Source organism: Maylandia zebra, linkage group LG20, assembly GCF_041146795.1.
Source record: "Maylandia zebra isolate NMK-2024a linkage group LG20, Mzebra_GT3a, whole genome shotgun sequence".
In the NCBI taxonomy this organism is placed as follows: Eukaryota; Metazoa; Chordata; class Actinopteri; order Cichliformes; family Cichlidae; genus Maylandia; species Maylandia zebra.
This window is the reverse complement of record NC_135186.1, coordinates 12,933,319-12,953,242: the sequence shown is the minus strand read 5'-3', so window position 1 is coordinate 12,953,242 and position 19,924 is coordinate 12,933,319. Positions and strand designations below refer to the sequence as shown.

Sequence of the window (19,924 nt, the reverse complement as noted above, 5' to 3'; positions counted from 1 at the left end):
TGCACCAACGCATACTGCAGGTCCCTCATGTATTTGAGTATGCAAGTTCAATGTTTCAGTGTTTGGTGAGGGGCTAAATAATGCACAAAGAGACAGTAAGATTGAATGGATGAGTGTACATCTACTGCTGGCTAATTTTCTCTGTGATTTATTACCCTCTACTACCCCAGTCACAGCCAGCTGTGATACATATACACAAAATCCCTACAGAGAATACTGGAGACAATGCTAGCCGGAGTGCAGGTTCTCAATCACAGATAGATCTTCTGTTTGGTGATTCTCTCTATTTATGTTTCCATTCTCATTTTTTTCTATGCAATCACAGTAAAGCAAACCCCACACACATTTACACCTGGAACAAAGACAACACCTGTGTGTTTAAAAGTTATAAATTTCATGAAAGTTGTACCACGACATATTTCATTATTAAAATATATCAAATGACTTTATGTGTTGTGAAGGAAAAGCCACAGATCTCCCCAGTTATGTGCACTTTAGCTGAGCCTTTTTACTGTCTTTCAGCATGTTGTTTTAGTTCTATGCTGGGGAACGCTTCTGTTTTGGTTCAGCCTTTGTGCATTAATCAGCTGTACCTTTAGTAATGAGATGGCTTGCCACTGGTGCAGTACCCTGAAACTCCTCAGTCACACAAGAAAAACAGGACAGCAACTTCTTTGCGACTAAGAAAAATCAGTGATTGCCATGCTGGTACTGCCATTGTAACACTAACAGAGGGTATTGGCACTGCTTTTGCTTTGCAATTGTAATTGCAGTTTGTAAATTGAATATCATCGTAGAACAACTGATCAATTCAATCTATACTCACATGGGAATAGACTGGATTTTGTAAAGCTATTCTAGCCTTAAAAACAACTCAGAGCTCTCTGTATCTTAAATCTGGAGCTACAGTCAACTTCAAATCAATAACTAACCTAACATGCATGTCTTTGGACTGTAGGAGGAAGCTGGAGAAAACCCAGCGGGCAACTGGAGAACAAAAGGATCAGGAAGACTGAAGGCTGTCCTTTATCCCTATATCTAAGAGTGTAAGCATGCAGATATTTTACTAAGGCTATATATAGTTTGCCATACCAGTTTTGCAATGACTTATTTTGTCAAAGCGAGTTTGCGACATTTAAACTGCCACAGCTACTTAAACAGTTAACACAGCTGTGTGAGTACAGTACTGTTGAGCTGAATAGATATGTCTGAAAACCAGCCCTGCATGGCTGAACAACTTTGTAACCAATCCCTATTGTCCCAAATGTCCTTCCACCTTCTGCTGTTCTAGTTACTCTCAGCAGTTTCACTTTTTCACGCCTCATGATTTCCTTTTCTTTCAGAATTACTTTCTCAAACATGCACATCTTTTATATTCCAAATACATCCTGTCTCCATCTGTTTCTCCCTCATTTGTTTGTTTCCCTTTAGTCTGCGTGCTGAGCTTAGTCCTCTGTCTCTCTTTATTCTTCTCGCTCCCCTCTTTTCACTTCCTCCATCAAACTCTTTGTTGCATCGTCATTGTCTCCCCCTAATTCCCTCACCTCCTCTTTGGCTCCCTCATTCTTTGTCTTTTTGCTTCCTTCTTTTTCCATTTGCCGGGCCGGCGCATGTGTGTTTGAGTGTGTGCGTATGTTTGTGTCCGTCAGTCTACCGCACCACTGCAATTCATCATCATTTTATCTACAGCTCCCTTAATTGGATCCTATCACAGTCCCACCTGACGAGCTGAGAGACGGGGGGGAGGTGGAGAAATGGAGGATTCCTCACTAGGCGCGCGCACACACACACACACACACACACACACACACACACATTTCGGCCTCCTATGTCTAGCTTCATCAACAGCTGCAAAGTTGTGTTGAGACCTGTATTTTACTATGCTTCCTGACTCTTCCAGAGATAACATTGAGATTTTTACAACACATTAAAGTGCACCGAGGAGTGAAAAAATAAATGCATGCGGATAAGCGTTACTTGTGTGTATGTTTGCGCGTGTGTGTGTATATCCATGTGGTTTTGCCAGTGAATCATAGTTTTGCTGAGGAAAGGTCTCTGTCCTCCAGAATCAGCAACTCTCAGCAGCAGCAGTAGTGGTGTAGTAATGAATGTATCCGAGTCTCTCAAACACTAGGGATGCAAACTGCTATTTCCTGGAGTAAGTGCTGGTTTCAGAGGTGTGGGAGGCTTTCAGAACACAGAGTGAACAGAAAAACCATAACAGATATCCATCCTATTTGAACAACAAAGAGCAGCGATGTTTATTAGAGCTAAAAATGTGAAAATAGTGGGGTCAAAAGTTGAAGTGTGTACCAGGCAATTACCCAAGTACTAACCAAGTAATAGCTCGGGACATTAGGTAAAGGTAATATTAGACTGAAATTTATGGACAAATGGCCAGTAACACACGGTGATAACAGGGAAACAAATTTAAAGATACTAATAAGGCAAACCTGTTTAGCAACAGGATGTTACACACCAACCAGCCAAGTAATTTCATGGTGACAGCAGATAAACTCAAACATCAAAAGTCATAATCGTTATGCGAGAATACTTAAACGTTTGAAAATATATAAACTACAAGGCCTAAATTACATGTTTATATATGCTAAATACTTACATTTAATAACCATGAAACAGGCTGTAAACAATCTGTATCCACTGCATTTGATAGAAATATTATGTTCAATAAAAAAGGTAATGTAAAATGTATTTGGTGCTGTGTAAAATCTTGAGCCACGCCTCATTTCCTTTCCTTCCTTGGAGCCGGACTTTTTTGTGTAATTTTTAAAGATGTTTTGATCAATAGTTCTCCAGATTCTCTGAAGGTCCTTTGAATGTTTTCTTTGGACACTGCCTGCTTTTTCTTTCATTTTCTTCAGTTTCTTTCTTTTGTTTTCTTTAATCACAGAACTGAACTGAAAATGAGTGGCAAGTGGTAGTTAATCCAGAAATAAACGGAGGAGTTCAGGACAGAGGTCCAACAGTGAGCATCTGTAAAGCACAGTGATAGCTCTGTCCTGGTTTGTGATGAATTTCAGTTGTTGGTGTTGGGATTTTTTTTTTTAAATGATGGAGTTACAAATGCAGATTTTGATACCAACCAAATGTCTGGCTTAGCTACCCTAGCTCGATGTTGAATCTTGTATCATTAATCCTCTGAAAACAAATTACTGCTGTAAAAATAAATAATTTTACTTTTTATTTTTCATTAATATATTGATGACAGAATTTTGTGGGGTAATATTTATTATTTAGCTGAACATGAAAAGTAAAAATAATCACCATTATACATATAACACATTTTTAGATATAAATGTCTTATAATGTCAACAATTGAAGTCTCAACTCATTCCAAGAAATGTAAAAGTAATTTCGAAATGAATTTGAATCCAAAAGAAAGCTTGTGACATTGACCAGGTCATTTAAATATTCAAGCAGACACACAGCAATTAGTATTTTTGCTCATGCTCTATTCAATAGGCTTTCAACTATCGGGTCACCGAGGACAAATCTGCCAGAAACCAGTAATAACGACTCAAAGAGCCAAATCTAAAAGAACCTCACTTGCATGAAGCAATTATAGAGACACAAGTGACTATATAAGCGCAAATTACCTTTCCACAGCACAAAAGAACTGTAGGAGGCATCATTACGATCTGCAAATCAACTTCAATACTATACCCCAGAACTATTTTTTGTGTCACCATCCAACATCAGAGGCAGACCGATTTCCAGGATCACAGCACTGAAGCTCAATCTCTTCCTTTTGTGGAGAGAAAGTGGGCGATGCTGTATAGTTCAAAAACAGCAAGCGACCGCAAATCAGCGTCGTGTTTCGAGCCCAGTGGCGATGCAGAAGTCGGCAAATGACCCGCAGCCGCTGACAAGTGTGTGACAGGCTAAAAAAAAGGCAGCCCCGCAAAGCTGCCAGCGCCACACGGCCGCTCCTGCTGCCTTTTTAACTGAGAGGACTCGCTATTGGACCTATCAGCGTGAGTGAGTGAGTGCCGCGGCGCGCGCTTTGCATGTTAATCATATGTCTCGTTAAGTTAAGTCATAATTGGTGTCGTTAAAAACGCCTCCCCTCTGCCTCCTGCCCTGATTGGAGCCCGGGAAATTAAAAGCGCCGGAGCAGTCGCTCCCCTTTTAGTGCTGACAGTTTGACTGAAGGCTAAGAGGCTGGAGTGAGGAGTGGGAATGAAGAGAGAGTGGTTTTTGCGACAGTCAGTCCCTGTGGCCATATGCCTCAGTTCAGCTCTCTGCTCTACCAGTCTATTACTGCCAGTCTTCCTGCCCCACATCGCTGGTTTACAGCAGCACGGCTGTCCAGAAATGAGTGTTGGGAAACTTCGCCTCCCCACATGCGAATATGCGTGTGCTTCAATGCTTACCGTGGTCTTCTGACACTGTATGCTCGTGCTGTTAAACCTCAGAGCCGGGACGCTGTGCGTGTTGCCCTGGATGTGAAAGATGCACTCGTAATTTCTCTGTCCAGACTGAGGCTGGGGCAGGTTCTGAGCCAGCAGGGTGATCGGCCTCATAACTCCAGCAGGGATGTAGATCTGGGTGGAGGGCAGGATCTGAGGGCACTCCTGGAGGTGAGGAAAAAAGGAGTTACAAAGACAATAATAAGCAGAGAATGTGACAGAACATTTTAGTTAAATTGCAGATCTGGGCGAAACACCTTGCTGCTGCACAGATCCAGAGAAAAAAAAGCTGTTAAGTAATGGCAAAAAACTCCCCAAAAACGACATACTGAACATGATCCACGATATGGAAAATTACTCTTTATTGCAATCAAAACTATGAATTAGAAATGGCATCAGGATCTGTCACAACTCCCTGATGACCGTAATTATGAAACCTTTTCTTTTTCTCCCTAAGAGCACCCAACCCCATTAGACAGGATTCCACATGCAGCCCGGCCTCCTTTGTTCTCACTGAAAATTCACCAGCCTAAAATCTCCGCTTACAAATTACCAACACTCCTGAGGATCCAACTCCTCCCACCACCACCACCACCACACCATTTATGAAACACGGAATATTGAACGTAGCAGTTACTTGTCATAAAGAGTACCATTTTGGAACCAACCCCCTTCCCCATATTAATGAGGCTTTTATGGATATTAGGCATGTGTTTTTGCCGGAAAAAGAATCCACCAAAGGATATTCTAATTCTTTCTGCGTGGACAAAATTGAGAGCCGGAGGCAGCGTCTCCCAGGAACACGGACATTACTAATTCCACCATGCTGCACTGTAAAACACACGAAGGTCTAACAGATTACAGAGGGGACATGACTGTGAGGCTGTATGTATGTATTTCAATTAGTTTTTATCAGTTTGAGTTTAAATGAGATCCAGTTATGTCATCATATCCAAATTTGAGGACCGGTGCCACTTCATTTGCTTCTAAGCCACGTGCTCCATCACTAGGACACTTTCCTTCCCGATGAAAGCAGCTTGCTAAAAACGCTAAAGTGATTCAACTATAATATACTGTTCTAACATGCTGAAAAAGCTCTGACTTGTTAAGACACTGTGTGCAGTGTGAAAGGCTAAAAAAAGTGCTTTTGCAAAATCATAAAGTCTGTAATTACATTTAAAGTATGTGTTCGGTATTCATCTGGCGATCGGGGTAAACAATAATAAGGCCATCCAAAAACCCAACTACAATGTCTAAATGGAATTTTATTCCAGTTTAAGCGCCATCGAGCGAGCTATAATTTTTCTATTAGGATGGCAAACGTTTATATGTGCGCTGATAAATCAGTGGGAGCTGCATGCTATTTTAAACCAGGAATGAATAGTCGAAGTGAAAGCACACTGGCAGCCTCAATGTCTGTAGAGTAATCTCGGTATGAGTTTGCTCTGTGCTGGGGCACTGTCTAATGGAACACCAGTAATGACTTGCAGATTGGCCTGGGAACGGCAGAGAGGATGCTGAAAGAGGAGAGAAATTTGGACATAATGGCACCAAGAGACTCTTCAGCTCCCTTCACAAAAATATGGCGCACACTCAAAGCCAGAGGTGACTCGCGCCAACTCCATACGGGCTTATGCTGAGTGAATCTACAGCGCATTCATCGCACATGTAGTTCAAAATTCTATGGCCTGAGTCCAAAGAGCGGATAAAACACTCAGAAGCGAACAAGAAAGCTGCACGATGCAGAAAAGAAGATGACAAGAAACGAGGAAAGCATAAAGTAATTATGACCTGCTGTACTGCTTCCCAGTGTAACTCTGAAAGGCATTATGTTGTGTCGTTAATAACGCTCTTAAAGCTGCCGTAAAATTTATTTTGCAGTGAATGAAATGACTAGGTGCTATTGGGAACGTCACGCACAGCAAGAAAGTGTGTTTACATTCAAATGCGCTGAGCTTTTAGCAGGCTGGAGCTAATTGTTTTGGTTTTTCTCCCGTACTGTAAATTACTTTCTAATCAAAGTCATCTCCAGTGACTGAAAAATGAAGCCACCACAGAAGTGCCAAAAACTGCAGTTCTTTTAGACTGGCTCTAAAGGTTAGTCACACAAACACATGTCAACATTTCCAACGGTTTTTACAACTAAGTTCCCCACTCATCACAACTGAACTAGGAGATTGTGATGACTATGGTGCTCCTTTCAGATGGTGTTAGGGCTTTTTGCACACTCTATCATCTAAATATTTACTTAAAGAAAAATGTCACCCGGTAAACTCAAGGTTGTTATCATATACATCTTTCTCAAACTACAACAAGTAGCCATTTTAAGCACAAACCTCTATTATCTGTGTCTGCTACATGTTCTTACTGAAGATAATTTACACTGACTGGCCACAATATTAGGTACACTTATTCAACTACTTCTTGGAGATATCTTATCAGCCTATCACATGGCAGCAACATTTAGGCATGGAGACATGGTCAAGACTACCTGCTGATTGGCAGAATGAGGAAGAAAGGCGATTTAAAGGTGATTTAAATGACTTTGGTTGTTGGCTGGTCTGAGTATTTCAAAAACTGGGATTTACCTGTGCAACCATCTCTAGGGTTTACAGAGAATGAACCGAAAATATAGCAATATCTAGCAGCAGTTCTCTCGGCAAAAAAAATCCTCGAGTCCAAATGCGAATTGAACAAAAAGAAAGGTAATAGTGACTCAAAGAACCACTTGTTGCAACCAAGGTATGTAGAAGAGTGTCTCTGAACACACAGCACATCTGACCTTAAAGCAGGTGGGCTACAGCAAGGGAACACCACCAGGTGCCACATGTATCAGGTAAGAACAGGAAACTTCACCTGAACTTAACAATAGACAGTTGTTATTTTCCACTACGATTTTTGGATGGCAGGGTGACAATTTGTTGTAAATAACATGAAATCATGGATCCGTCCTGCCTTGGATCAATAGTTCAGTTGCTGGTACTGGTATAATAGAGTCGGGGGGATTCAAAGGGGCATATTGTGGGTCCCTTTAGTACCAAGAGACCATGACTTAAACATCAAAGCCTATCTGTTTAATGGATAGTATCCATAGTTTTCAGTCATGTCACTGACTCCCTACCCAAGGGGCAAAACATCACTCCATAATGACCAATAGTGGACAGTTGGTAGTACTGCAAGACAAGAAACTATGAATTTTGTTGACTGTGAGTCATATTCTGCCCTGACAGCTTTATTGAAATCCTTGAAACTGGTGACGTCTTTCCCAAAGCTCCAGTTTGGTGACATCTACGTATTTGTAGAGAACTCCTCACCATACACGGCTACATGACAGATACATTTGATCTGGATGGGTAAATAACGCCGCCATGTGGGAGGTAAAGAACAAGAAATTGTTCATCGTTAAAGCAAACGCAAGTGTTACGTAGCTAGATTACACAAACTACCACACGGAAATGTTAAGTTTTGTTGACTGGGACATTTAGAGTGTAGAGCATAAGCTCCGGTAGCATTAATTTGTCACATTGTCTTGTGATAACAGTAAAGTTGACCAAGTAGTTTTCCAATGTCAGAATAACTGAGCCACCACTGACAGCCTGGGATGCTGTGGAGAAGCAGGGACTGGTGTGATTTGGTCTGTAAGGCAAGGTTCGAAGAATTGTGCTCACAGTTTGGTGCCATACTCTACAGCCTTCTGGCAGCTGTAAATAAATGTTGATTAATGCATCATGCACAGTAACTATCTGGCATTTTAACTATCTGTTAAATTTGAAGATCTTCAAATGATGGCTGGAGAGCAAAGGACTCCAGTACTGTTTTTGCCCACCGGGTGGCTGTGTCCCAGTAGTTCAGATGTCATGTGTAAACTATGAATTGCTGCTGACCATTTGTGGTCATTTTATGGCCACAGTATCCCCATCTTGGTGTGGCTGGTTCAAACAGGATATACTACTGAAAGCCTTGCAGGAGACGGGGACAAACGGGTTTTTTTCCCCCTTCAGACAGGGAACATTGGGAAAGAAATCAGAAAGGGAGAAGACAGAGAACTGCTCAAGCCGATGCCATGGAGCCCGGTAAAGCAGGCTGTCATTTAGTCAGGCTGACAGTTGTAATTTTAAGCATTCATACATAGTGACTGGCTCCTAATGAACTCCTGCTCCAATCTAATAAAACTTAAAAAGAGAAAAGGGAAGTAGTGTATTTTGGGGTTGGACAAGATGAAACAAGAGTCATTGTCATCATCATAAGGACCACAATCAGGCATCTGTTCCAATCTTTACAAACACACACATACCCACACACACAAATGCATGCCACTTCACATCTGTGCCTCCCTGCTGCCCTCACTGGTCCCTATTGCTTCAGCAACACACACACACACACACACACACACACACACACACACACACACACACACACACACACGCGCGCACACACACTCTCTCTCTCTCTCTCTCTCTCTCTCTCTCTCTCTCTCTCGAGGTCTGTTCCTTATTGCTGATGCACCAGAGTCAGACTAAAAAGCACAGCGCAACATTTCTCTGAGGAACAGATACGCACACACATCCCTCAGCAAACATACAAAGGCATTCCCCACATAGGGTCTACATATAGAATACAAAGACGCACAATTCCACAAACCAATAAAGAAAAAAAAGAGAGGGAAACATGCACAAAGGAGGGCGGGAATGAACAAAAGATTGGAGAGCAGAGGATTGTGGGAGCTGTTTCATTAGGAGTGGTGACAGGTGTCAGAGCTGAGTCTGCATCAGATAGCGGAGCGGTTCTACACAATGAGACACAACAATCTCTCTACCTGGGGGATTCCTCTAATCCCTCTCCTTCTCTCCTCTCTTTTCTTTCTTCCTGTCGCTCACACTTGATCTTTAGGTTCTCTGTAGCGCTCTCTCTCCCTTTGTTGCTTTGTTTCTCAGTCTTTGATTGTGTTGCTTGTGAAACGGTTGAACTGTACATCCATCAGGCAATGTTTATTTAAACCAATCACAAATGCAATTTTCAGACAAAAATTGGAGGCATAAATGGATCAGAAAACTAGGCCTAACAGCCTATAATAGGTGCTGCAAACAGACTGGAAAGTATCAGTAAATTAAGCTTTAGACGGCAGCAATTTCCTGTTAACAAGCATCGAAGTTTAGATCAGTAGTTTGCGTGATAAAAATAATTACTTCAGGAATTATACGCAACCTATCATAGCCAGTGTAATGTATCAAGTAAGACACTGTGATACTTTATTACCAGTCAGCAAGAAATGTTTCATGCTACAGTTCTACACTGACACAAATGTGCTACTCTAATGTGGACCCCACGCTGGTGTCCTTTTATCCCCAACAAATAACAAAATGAAAGTGATGTTCATGTCACCACTCATCTAAAGTTGCAGATCGATCTGCTACGTGTCTGAAAAATGGTTGGCTGATTGCTGTGCAGGAAATAGGCACGTTTGATGATTTTTCATCCATCCTCCCATCAGCACTACAGAAAAATCTAACGTGATTTACAATAATGGGTCACTTTGGGACACTCAGCACTGATAAAACACAACAACAGCTATATATATTCTGAGGACAATTATACACCTAAAATTTTAGATAATACAACGTGCAACTGTTACCTCCCCCAGTTTGCATACGTGCTATCAAACACGATAACTCAGAAAAGTTTTGAATGAATTCTGATAAAGCCTTGCAGGGGTGTAGAGTGAGCTCATCTTAATCTATTAAAAATTTGGCTTACGTCCACCGAGGTCTTCAAGGTCAACTCACTGATTTACTGGTTGAAAATTGACTAAAAGCCTTAACATAAAAACTATGATTCTCACAAGTGTGGTGCGTGTTGTCAATATCATCTCACATTTGACCTCTGACCTCAAATAAGGTCAAACGGTCAAATAAGATGTCTTTTATCTTTACAACTGTGGTTTAAATTCTACTACCTTTGGTTGTATTGGCAACATTTCAGAAATGATACCGGCATGTGGGGATTCTCAATATCACGTCATAGCTTGTATCCAAATATCATGTCATATTTGACCTTTGACCTCACTTTTACATTTAACACAAATCTTTCCTTCAAGCTGACCCCAAAGTGCATGATCAGTGTTGTCAATTAAAATTGACAAATAACAAAAGCCTTCACTTTCCATGTGCTTTTACTGTATGTAACTATGTTTGAAAAGAACAAAGGAAATAAAATGAATATATACAAAATACAAAACTGTTCCTTTAACAGTAAATGCTGCCCAGAGAGTGAGCTGCCTTGGCAGAGGTTCGCACTGTGTCAGAGGTTCTTGTTCCTAAGGATTTCTAAATAATATCATGATTTAGTTATTAAAGTTCATTACTGATCAGTGATTCAGTCCTCATTCCTAAATATTGCTGTTATTATTGCTTTGGCGTTGGTTCCATGATGCACGTGGAGCAGCAAGAGTCAAACAATCTCATTCACACAAGCAGCCTGCATCTTTTTCTAAAACCCTAGGCAATTTATTTTGCCTAAATCTGACTGAATGGTGAAAGATGAAAGGACAAGGACAAACCATGTTCACAGCTTTATTAATTAACTGTTGACTCTAAAACTATTAAGCAAAGTTTAATCAACTACCAAGTTACAATTTATTAATAATCCTTATTAAAACGTGATCTTTTTACACGTAATGTAAACATTTTAAAACTTTAAAAATGTGCAAAGACTGCAAAGTGTTAGCCAGCAAACTAAAAAGGTGTATAATTAGCAAATGCTAAAGAGCTTAGAGACAGGTTCATGCAGTGTGATCACAGAGCATGAGAAGGCAGGTAAGGACGAGGACAAACCATGTTCACAGTCTGATGGACTCACCAATCACCTGTGTCCATATACGCTCTTTAAAACAGCTTTTACACATGCGTCTTATCAGGGCTATGATAAACTAGTTCATAACCATTTACACTTTTTTTTTCTATAAACAGTTTAATCTTTACAGTTACACCCCAATAAATGATAAAACTAATTAAACAAAGCCAATTAGACAAGCTTTATTAATTAACTGTTGACTCTAAAACTATTAAGCAAAGTTTAATCAACTACCCAGTTACAATTTATTAATAATCCTTATTAAAAAGTGTTACTAAACTAGATCTTTTTACACGTAATGCACACTAAGAACAAGAAACAGATGAACACTAAAAGGAATGTGAAGTACTTACTAGACGATTAGTACATGTTAATAATGATAATATAGTGGGCTAAAAAAGCATTACAATGACCATCAGTGTAGTGTTGATGGATACTTGAAAGGATCAAGAAAATAAATAATGATTTAAAAAAAACATGAATGAAAATGTCAAATATTTAACACTTAAAGAAAGTGTTATTATTTTTTTTAGAATATTCATAAAACTGCGTATCAGTACTAAAAAAAACAACTAGAGAAATGCCTTGTTGAGATCCAAATTTACTGCACCAAAAGCCGGAGAAGAACGGTGATGCAGAGGACGAGCAGTGATAAACCACTGGATGAGAAAGGGTGAGGGAGGTGAAGTTAAAAGGAAGGAGGGGAGGAGATATGGAGGCGAGACGAGGTCTTGGGAGCCATACACTCGTTTATTAAAGTGGGGGATGAGAGTCAAGGAGGTCAAGTTCCCAGCAGAGCGAGGCAGGGGAGGAGCTCTGCAACATGGGAGCTGTACACAGCGCTTATATCTTTCCAAACTAATTCCCAGACTGGTAATACAGACACACAGAGACACAGGCTGCGTTACATCTAGATGAATATGCACTAAATACACACATACACACACATTTATCATCTCACTCACTCTCTCACACGCACGCACAAACTGATCCAAAGCTAAATCTTGCCCTCTGGCTCTGTTCAGTAAGCTAGTGCTTCGGCCCGTGGAGTGTTTTACAGTAGCCTTGGGGCCAAATACACAGATACTGTGATCAAAGGTGGGAAGGTAAGCCTTCAGAAAGAAATTAATCTGAGTTCCTCTTCCATATCAACAGTGTGAAATCTCTATTACGTCTCTGTCAGCTGCATCTGTAGGCCCACAGACTTTAACCTTTTTTTTTTTAAGTTGCAAAACTTATTTTAGGAAGAACATTAACCAAGTTTTTAAATATATTTGATTTAACAGGTAGACATATGGGAGGATGTATATAGATAAAAACTAGCAGAAGTTGAAATTTGTCCTTATTAAAGGACAAAAGCCACCAATGACATCACTGCCTACATTTTACTGCCACAGCAGCAAACGTACTGCTGTAAATAATGACGATATTAATGTCTGCCATCATTTTAGCACAGTTTATTTCGGCATTCAAGATAAAAAAAATCGTGGCTGAAAATCATGAATAAAGGAGAGCCATCAATAAACATTTCCATGAGAATTAGAAAGCTATAACAGTCCGGGAACTGTCATGTTGTTATAACTCAGTTCAGTTATATAGTCCAAACTAAAGTAAGATTGTCTCAACGTACTTTGATTCAATTCAGTCCATCAATTTTATTCACATAACACCAACTCACTCCAACAGATGCCTCAAGGTGCTTTATATTTTAAGGCAAAGACCCAAATCCGAAGAAAACTCCAACAATCAAACGACCCATTTTGAGCAAGCACTTGGCAACAGTAGGAAGGAAAAACTCCCTTTTAACAGGAAGAAACCCCTCCTCCCTGAACCGGTCATCTACTGTGATTGGTTGAGGGGTGAAGAGAAGGAAGCTGGACAAGAGACACACTTCACAAAATGCATATGTCAACATACTATACTTAGTCACACATAATATATTTATCCATTAAGTAGAAAATTAACAACTTCCACAAACACTTTCAATTAAACTGCAATGAAAAATAGCAACATTTTAAAACTTTTAAATTGTGCAAAGACTGCAAAGTGTTAGCCTGCAAACTAAGGACAAACAAGGACAAACCATGTTCACAGCTTTATTAATTAACTGTTGACTCTAAAACTATTAAGCAAAGTTTAATCAACTACCAAGTTACAATTTATTAATAATCCTTATTAAAAAGTGTTACTAAACCAGATCTTTTTACACGTAATGTAAACATTTTAAAACTTTAAAAATGTGCAAAGACTGCAAAGTATTAGCCTGCAAACTAAAAAGGTGTATAATTAGCAAATGCTAAAGAGCTTAGAGACAGATTCATGCAGTGTGATCACAGAGCATGAGAAGGCAGGTAAGGCTGACATAAGCCAAATAAGATATGTGGTGATCTGTCATTTGAGAGGAAATACTAAAACTTCAATCAATGTAGAATCGACCAATTTGGTGGTCAAATGACCTTGACCTTTGACCACTAAATTCTACTCCAGTCAATGTGACTGTTTGTGCTAAATTTGAATAAAATCCCTGAACGCGTTCTTTAGAAATCGTGCTTAAGAATAATGAACATACAGAAAACCCCACAACTTACCTGGTGTAACGAGTGTAAATGCATAAAATACAGAAAATATTCGTAGTTTTGGTCTGAGTTGGAACTATAGATTCTGCAGAGTCTTAAGATATCACCATTGTTTCTTGGGATTTAGCTCTAGGCCCTGTATAATTAAAGCCACGAGGGTTTAGATGCACTTGTTTTATCCAAGGTCGTGTTTATTTCCCAGTGGCTTAGTCACACATCATTTTCTCTTTCAATCCCAACCCCACTGTTGTCTCCTAGTCTCTTTCAACCTCACTTTCCTCTTCTGCTCCTGATATCTTCCAAGGAACTGATCCACCCACCCGCCACTTTCTACCTGCTCTGTGGTTTATTGAAACACGATGATGCCTGCAGTCATGAACTCCGGCTGTCTACGATGCTTCGCTGCATTTTCCTATTGACTTTTCCTCTTCTCCGCAGCCTTCCTTTGCTCGTTCTCTATATACTCTGTTATCCTCGATCTGTCTCTCGCACTCCTCATTGGCTGCTGGGGTAAGATGTCTTAAGGATGAAACACTTAGAAGATTGCGCAGGCTCCCAAAACAAACACGGTGATGTGGATACAGAGAAGAATGAGAAACACCAAGCACGTATTTATAATGTTTAATTACCCTGTTGCTTTAGAAACAGTAAAACTAAAAGAACAAAGAAGGGATGAAACCCGTAATAAAGGTGATATTTGTTTTACTATATTCAGCCCTAACAATATAGTGTATTTCGTAAACTTTCTTTTTTTCCTCACTTCTAATTGGTTTTATCAGGATGGAAACATCTACAGTGATGTCAGAGATGAGGCGAGAGCCCCGATTGGCTGCTGGCTGTCACCAATGAGGTCACCTCTCGGAGGCGCAGACAGCCACCGAGTATGATGGATGAGGGAGCCCGTGTGTTTGTCTATGTGTGTGAGTGTTGGGAGGGGGTCATCGTGGTGTAGAGGGTCCCAGCGGATTAGCGTTACAGTCCAATGAACCATTTCAGAAAGGAAGGGGCGAGACCCCATCGACCAGCGCTCTTACACACACATACGGAAAGAAAGAAAACGGACCTGATATGATGACCGCATGTCCCAGGGGAGGGAGAGGAAGAGTCATCTGTTGAGCAATGTCTCAGTTTTAGACTCCAATATAGTTAAGTCCTTAGAGAGTAACACAAAGTAACACACTTGCTCACCAGCTGTGCAATGGATCCTGTTTGTAATCTCAACAGATCTTTTTCTATCCCACAGATGCACAAACAGTTCATGAGGCCTCATTTTGAAACTGCCACTTTCTCACTATTAACAAAGCTTTTTTTAATGTATCTCTATCAAAAAGACAGATCAAAATGTATTCATAGAGCACACGATATACTAAGACAACCTGAGGCCACATGTGCACAGAATGCTGAAGCTCTTCTTTTGTAAAAAACCAAAGACGAAGGTGAAACAAAGGCCAGAAACAAAGTGATATCTATGGACACATCTATCAGCACAGCTGCTCTACAATACCATTCATGGGCTTTGTCACTCCAGAATAATAACGTATGCTGTGCAGATGGAGCAGGCAATTTGATTTAGTGTGTATTCTGATATGTGCAGCACCTGCATTTTTCAGCAATGTAACACTTGGACTTTTACTGTCTGCTTTATTCAGCAGTGGTATCTGGGAAATATTTGGCTAATTAATTTTGAAGATGATGTTTCTTTTTTTTTGCACTGCACTTCCTTGTCACTAGTCACCTTAACCCTAACAGAACCACTTCTTGCTCTGCTGTTCCAAACAATAGTTGTTTCCCTGGAAAGGACGCAGGCAAGAGTGTGCAGCTACTGAAGCTCGCATTAACTTGTGCTAACCTGGCAGGAAGCATCAGGAAGCTGTCGTTAAGAAGAAAGAAGCAGCAAAACACAAATAATCTTATTAGTCTATTATATCGTTGTAACACCTAGTGATTATTATCCCTTATAAGTCACACTAGAGAAGAAGTAGGGCAGGAACTTCCTTGAGATTATTAAATAAGTGGTTGCTGGAGACTGTATGGAGTTTTTTTTTTTGTATAAAAGTAGTTGCCAAGAGTTTGAGTGTGCACAGGTCACCTGGTGGGAGGCAACCTTTCTCCAAACAGTTGTGGTCCAACTTGGTTTGACTGCAATCACTCACACATAAACTTTTGAAGGTTTGCAAATAGTTTTAGTCAAGTTCATCCAAGTTCATGTGTGAATGGGTGAATAAGGCAAGTTGCATAAAGTGCTCTGAATGCTCGGCTACATAAGAACCAGTTCATTTACCATTTACAGATATTCCTATATACTACACCAGCCGCTTGGTTATACAGTGGCTTGCAAAAGTATTCGGCCCCCTTGAACTTTTCCACATTTTGTCACATTACAGCCACAAACATGAATCAATTTTATTGGAATTCCACATGAAAGGCCAACACAAAGTGGTGCACACGTGAGAAGTGGAATGAAAATCATACATGATTCCAAACATGTTTTACAAATAAATAACTGCAAAGTGGGGTGTGCGTAATTATTCAGCCCCCTGAGTCAATACTTTGTATAACCACCTTTTGCTGCAATTACAGCTGCTAGTCTTTTAGGGTCTGTCTCTACCAGCTTTGCACATCTAGAGACTGAAATCCTTGCTCATTCTTCTTTGCAAAACAGCTCCAGCTCAGTCAGATTAGATGGACAGCGTTTGTGAACAGCAGTTGTCAGATCTTGCCACAGATTCTCGATTGGATTTAGACACCAGACAGGTCAGGAATAAAGTTATTGAGAAATTTAAAGCAGGCTTAGGCTACAAGATTTCTCAAGCCTTGAACATCCCACGGAGCACATTCAGAAATGGAAGGAGTATGGCACAACTGTAAACCTACCAAGACAAGGCCGTCCACCTAAACTCACAGGCCGAACAAGGAGAGCGCTGATCAGAAATGCAGCCAAGAGGCCCATGGTGACTCTGGACGAGCTGCAGAGATCTACAGCTCAGGTGGGGGAATCTGTCCATAGGACAACTATTAGTCGTGCACTGCACAAAGTTGGCCTTTATGGAAGAGTGGCAAGAAGAAAGCCATTGTTAACAGCAAACCATAAAAAGTCCCGTTTGCAGTTTGCCACAAGCCATGTGGGGGACACAGCAAACATGTGGGAGAAGGTGCTCTGGTCAGATGAGACCAAAATGGAACTTTTTGGCCAAAATGCAAAACGCTGTGTGGCAGAAAACTAACACTGCACATCACTCTGAACACACCATCCCCACTGTCAAATATGGTGCATCATGCTCTGGGGGTGCTTCTCTTCAGCAGGGACAGGGAAGCTGGTCAGAGTTGATGGGAAGATGGATGGAGCCAAATACAGGGCAGTCTTGGAAGAAAACCTCTTGGAGTCTGCAAAAGACTTGAGACTGGGGCGGAGGTTCACCTTCCAGCAGGACAACGACCCTAAACATAAAGCCAGGGCAACAATGGAATGGTTTAAAACAAAACATATCCATGTGTTAGAACGGCCCAGTCAGATCTAAATCCAATCGAGAATCTGTGGCAAGATCTGAAAACTGCTGTTCAGAAATGCTGTCCATCTAATCTGACTGAGCTGGAGCTGTTTTGCAAAGAAGAATGGGATAATTACGATAATTAAGAATAATTACGCACACTTTTCACTTATTTATTTGTAAAAAATATTCGGAATCATGTATGATTTTCATTCCACTTCTCACGTGTACACCACTTTGTGTTGGCCTTTCACGTGGAATTCCAATAAAATTGATTCATGTTTGTGGCTGTAATGTGACAAAATGTGGAAAAGTTCAAGGGGGCCGAATACTTTTGCAAGCCACTGTATTGTTTTTGTGCTGGACTGTCTCGGGGCATCTTTGCACAGCCTACACCTGGGGTCTGGCCTCGTGTGGTAGACAGCAGCCTCTATGGATCTGCTTAGAGCTTGTTCCTCTGCTGCCATGATTGGTGCCTCTGTATTCATATATATATATGTACACATATCATTTTTTAAACTCCAGCTTGTTTTTTTTCTTCAGAAAACAAAAAACAAGCTGCAGATTTTGCAGCATACTGAGTTTGCTTGTAAAAGAGCTCTACCCCAGTAACTGCACAAGGCTCTTCCTCACATGTCTCCATTAGAATAGCAGTGTCCTGTGTGCTATCTCTGATGACCAAGTGTGATTGTGTGTCTATCAGGATGCTATCAAGTCCGGATGGTCAAAGAGGAGGATGTAGATGATAAGCATCAGCTAGTGGATCAATAGGAGCCTGTAAAAAAAAGACCCACACACTCTCTGTTTGAGTGTTTGCGTGTGTGTGTGTGTGTGTGTGTGTGTGTGGGTGACACAGTGGATACATGACAGATAACAAGAAGTGATCAGGATGGCCTCACTAAGTACAGCCTTGTGTTCTCTCTCCCTCGCTGTCTCTCTCTCTTAGCCCTCAGGATCAAAATTTGATGAATTTTGTTTCATCTTGTGAAAAGAAAATGACAAAGTGCTCCATGCCATGTGGGAACCAACCAAAAACTGACTTACAACCCCTTTTTTTAGACTGTGACCCAGTGAATAATAAGTGATTTCTGTGACCCATCTGAGAATCATCCAAACCTTTCAAGGTCACCAGAAAAGCCCGTGATGCAAACCTTCCTGAGAGTTGATTTCCTCCACTAGTCTTTGGACGAGGGAATGCGTTTCTCAGGTCCCCCAAGGTCCCGAGTCGAGCAATAGACAACGCAGCAAACTTCGCAACAAAAGATACTGCGGTATCTCGTATGCAAATTCACTGGGGCCAGAAAAAGTTTTAAAAGCGATCGCTCCTCTTTGCCAGACCCGTTTCATCTTTTATTCTGGATTTGCGACTCATCCCCCTGTGCTTCATTTCAACAGGAAAACTTTTCATCTATTTTGCTCAAATGAACCAAGTTCCTCATACGTAGTCTCAGGTGGAAGGAGGGCAGGCACTCCATCGCACCAGTCTAGGAGCTCTTCTGTTCAATAAAAGACACTTTGAACTGTGTTGGAAGCCTTTTGGTGTGTCCACCCACTCGCAGCCCTTTACTACAGGGGATATGGGGGCATGTACGGGAAGAGGTAAAAAGAAAGAGATCGACTTCACTGTTATGAAGTGAAATGCAGATACTTAAATTAAATGCATGAACATAAGTCACACCTTGGGTTCATTACGGCTCCATCAATGAGGAATTTCCTAATTTTACTTTCCCACCAAAAACCCGAAATCCAGCTGTATTACCCCCTTTACCTTTAATCAAACCAACTTATTACCTCTCTCTTCTCACCTCAAGGGAAACCTGCAGTCAGACACTAACAGCAGGTCCTAACAGCAAATCCCGTGTAGTTTTGCTGCACAATGCGACACACCACAGCAGAACCTTACATCCATCTTACAAGATTAAAAGACAGACTGCTCTGAACTGGTTGAACTTGAGTGCCCTTGGGTGTGATTAGCATTACCATTCAAGACCAAGAATGTGTTCATCAGAGGTTTTTTAGTGAATGATGAAGACCTCACAGTACTGTATCACCCAAATAAAGCACATTGCTCTGCTTGTGGTTCCTAGAGTATTTAAGAGTAGAATGGGAAGCAGAGCCTTCGACTACTGGGGACTTCCCATGATGCACTCCGTTTCTTCTTCACTCACTTCTTTTCATACATTATGTGTTTACACAGCACTCTGCATTTAATCTTTAGTTATTATTCATCTCTGGCTCTCTTCCACAGACCCTTCACCCTAAACCAATCACAGCAGATGGCTGTCCCTGCCTGAGCCTTGTTCTGCCAGAGGTTTCTTCCTGTTAAAAGGGAGTTTTTCCTTTCCACTGTTACAAAGTGCTTGCTCAAAGGGGGTCATCCGATTGTTGGGGTTTTATCTGTATCATTGTCTGTGAAGGTTCTCAGTCATCTAGGTCATCGTAGTCGAAGGAGCTTGCAAAGAAAAGCGTCTGGACTTCAAGTAACTTAAAGAAGTCCAGACGCTTTTCTTTGCAAGCTCCTTCGACTATCTGTATCATTGTACAATATGAAGTGCCAATTCAATTCAATTCAGTTTTATTT

General features: G+C 40.9%; 1 protein-coding gene across 4 annotated transcripts in view; it reads right to left on the bottom strand.

Annotated features, from left to right (window-relative positions):
- LOC101472406 (plexin-A1) overlaps nt 1-19,924 on the bottom strand; it is a 314,386-nt gene that overhangs the window by 106,942 nt on the left and 187,520 nt on the right. For all 4 annotated transcript variants that reach the window (XM_004570017.4, XM_004570018.4, XM_076877989.1 and 1 more), the window contains exon 10: nt 4,395-4,595. In XM_004570017.4, the coding sequence (XP_004570074.1) occupies nt 4,395-4,595 (201 nt within the window). The remainder of the gene's footprint in view (nt 1-4,394; nt 4,596-19,924) is intronic.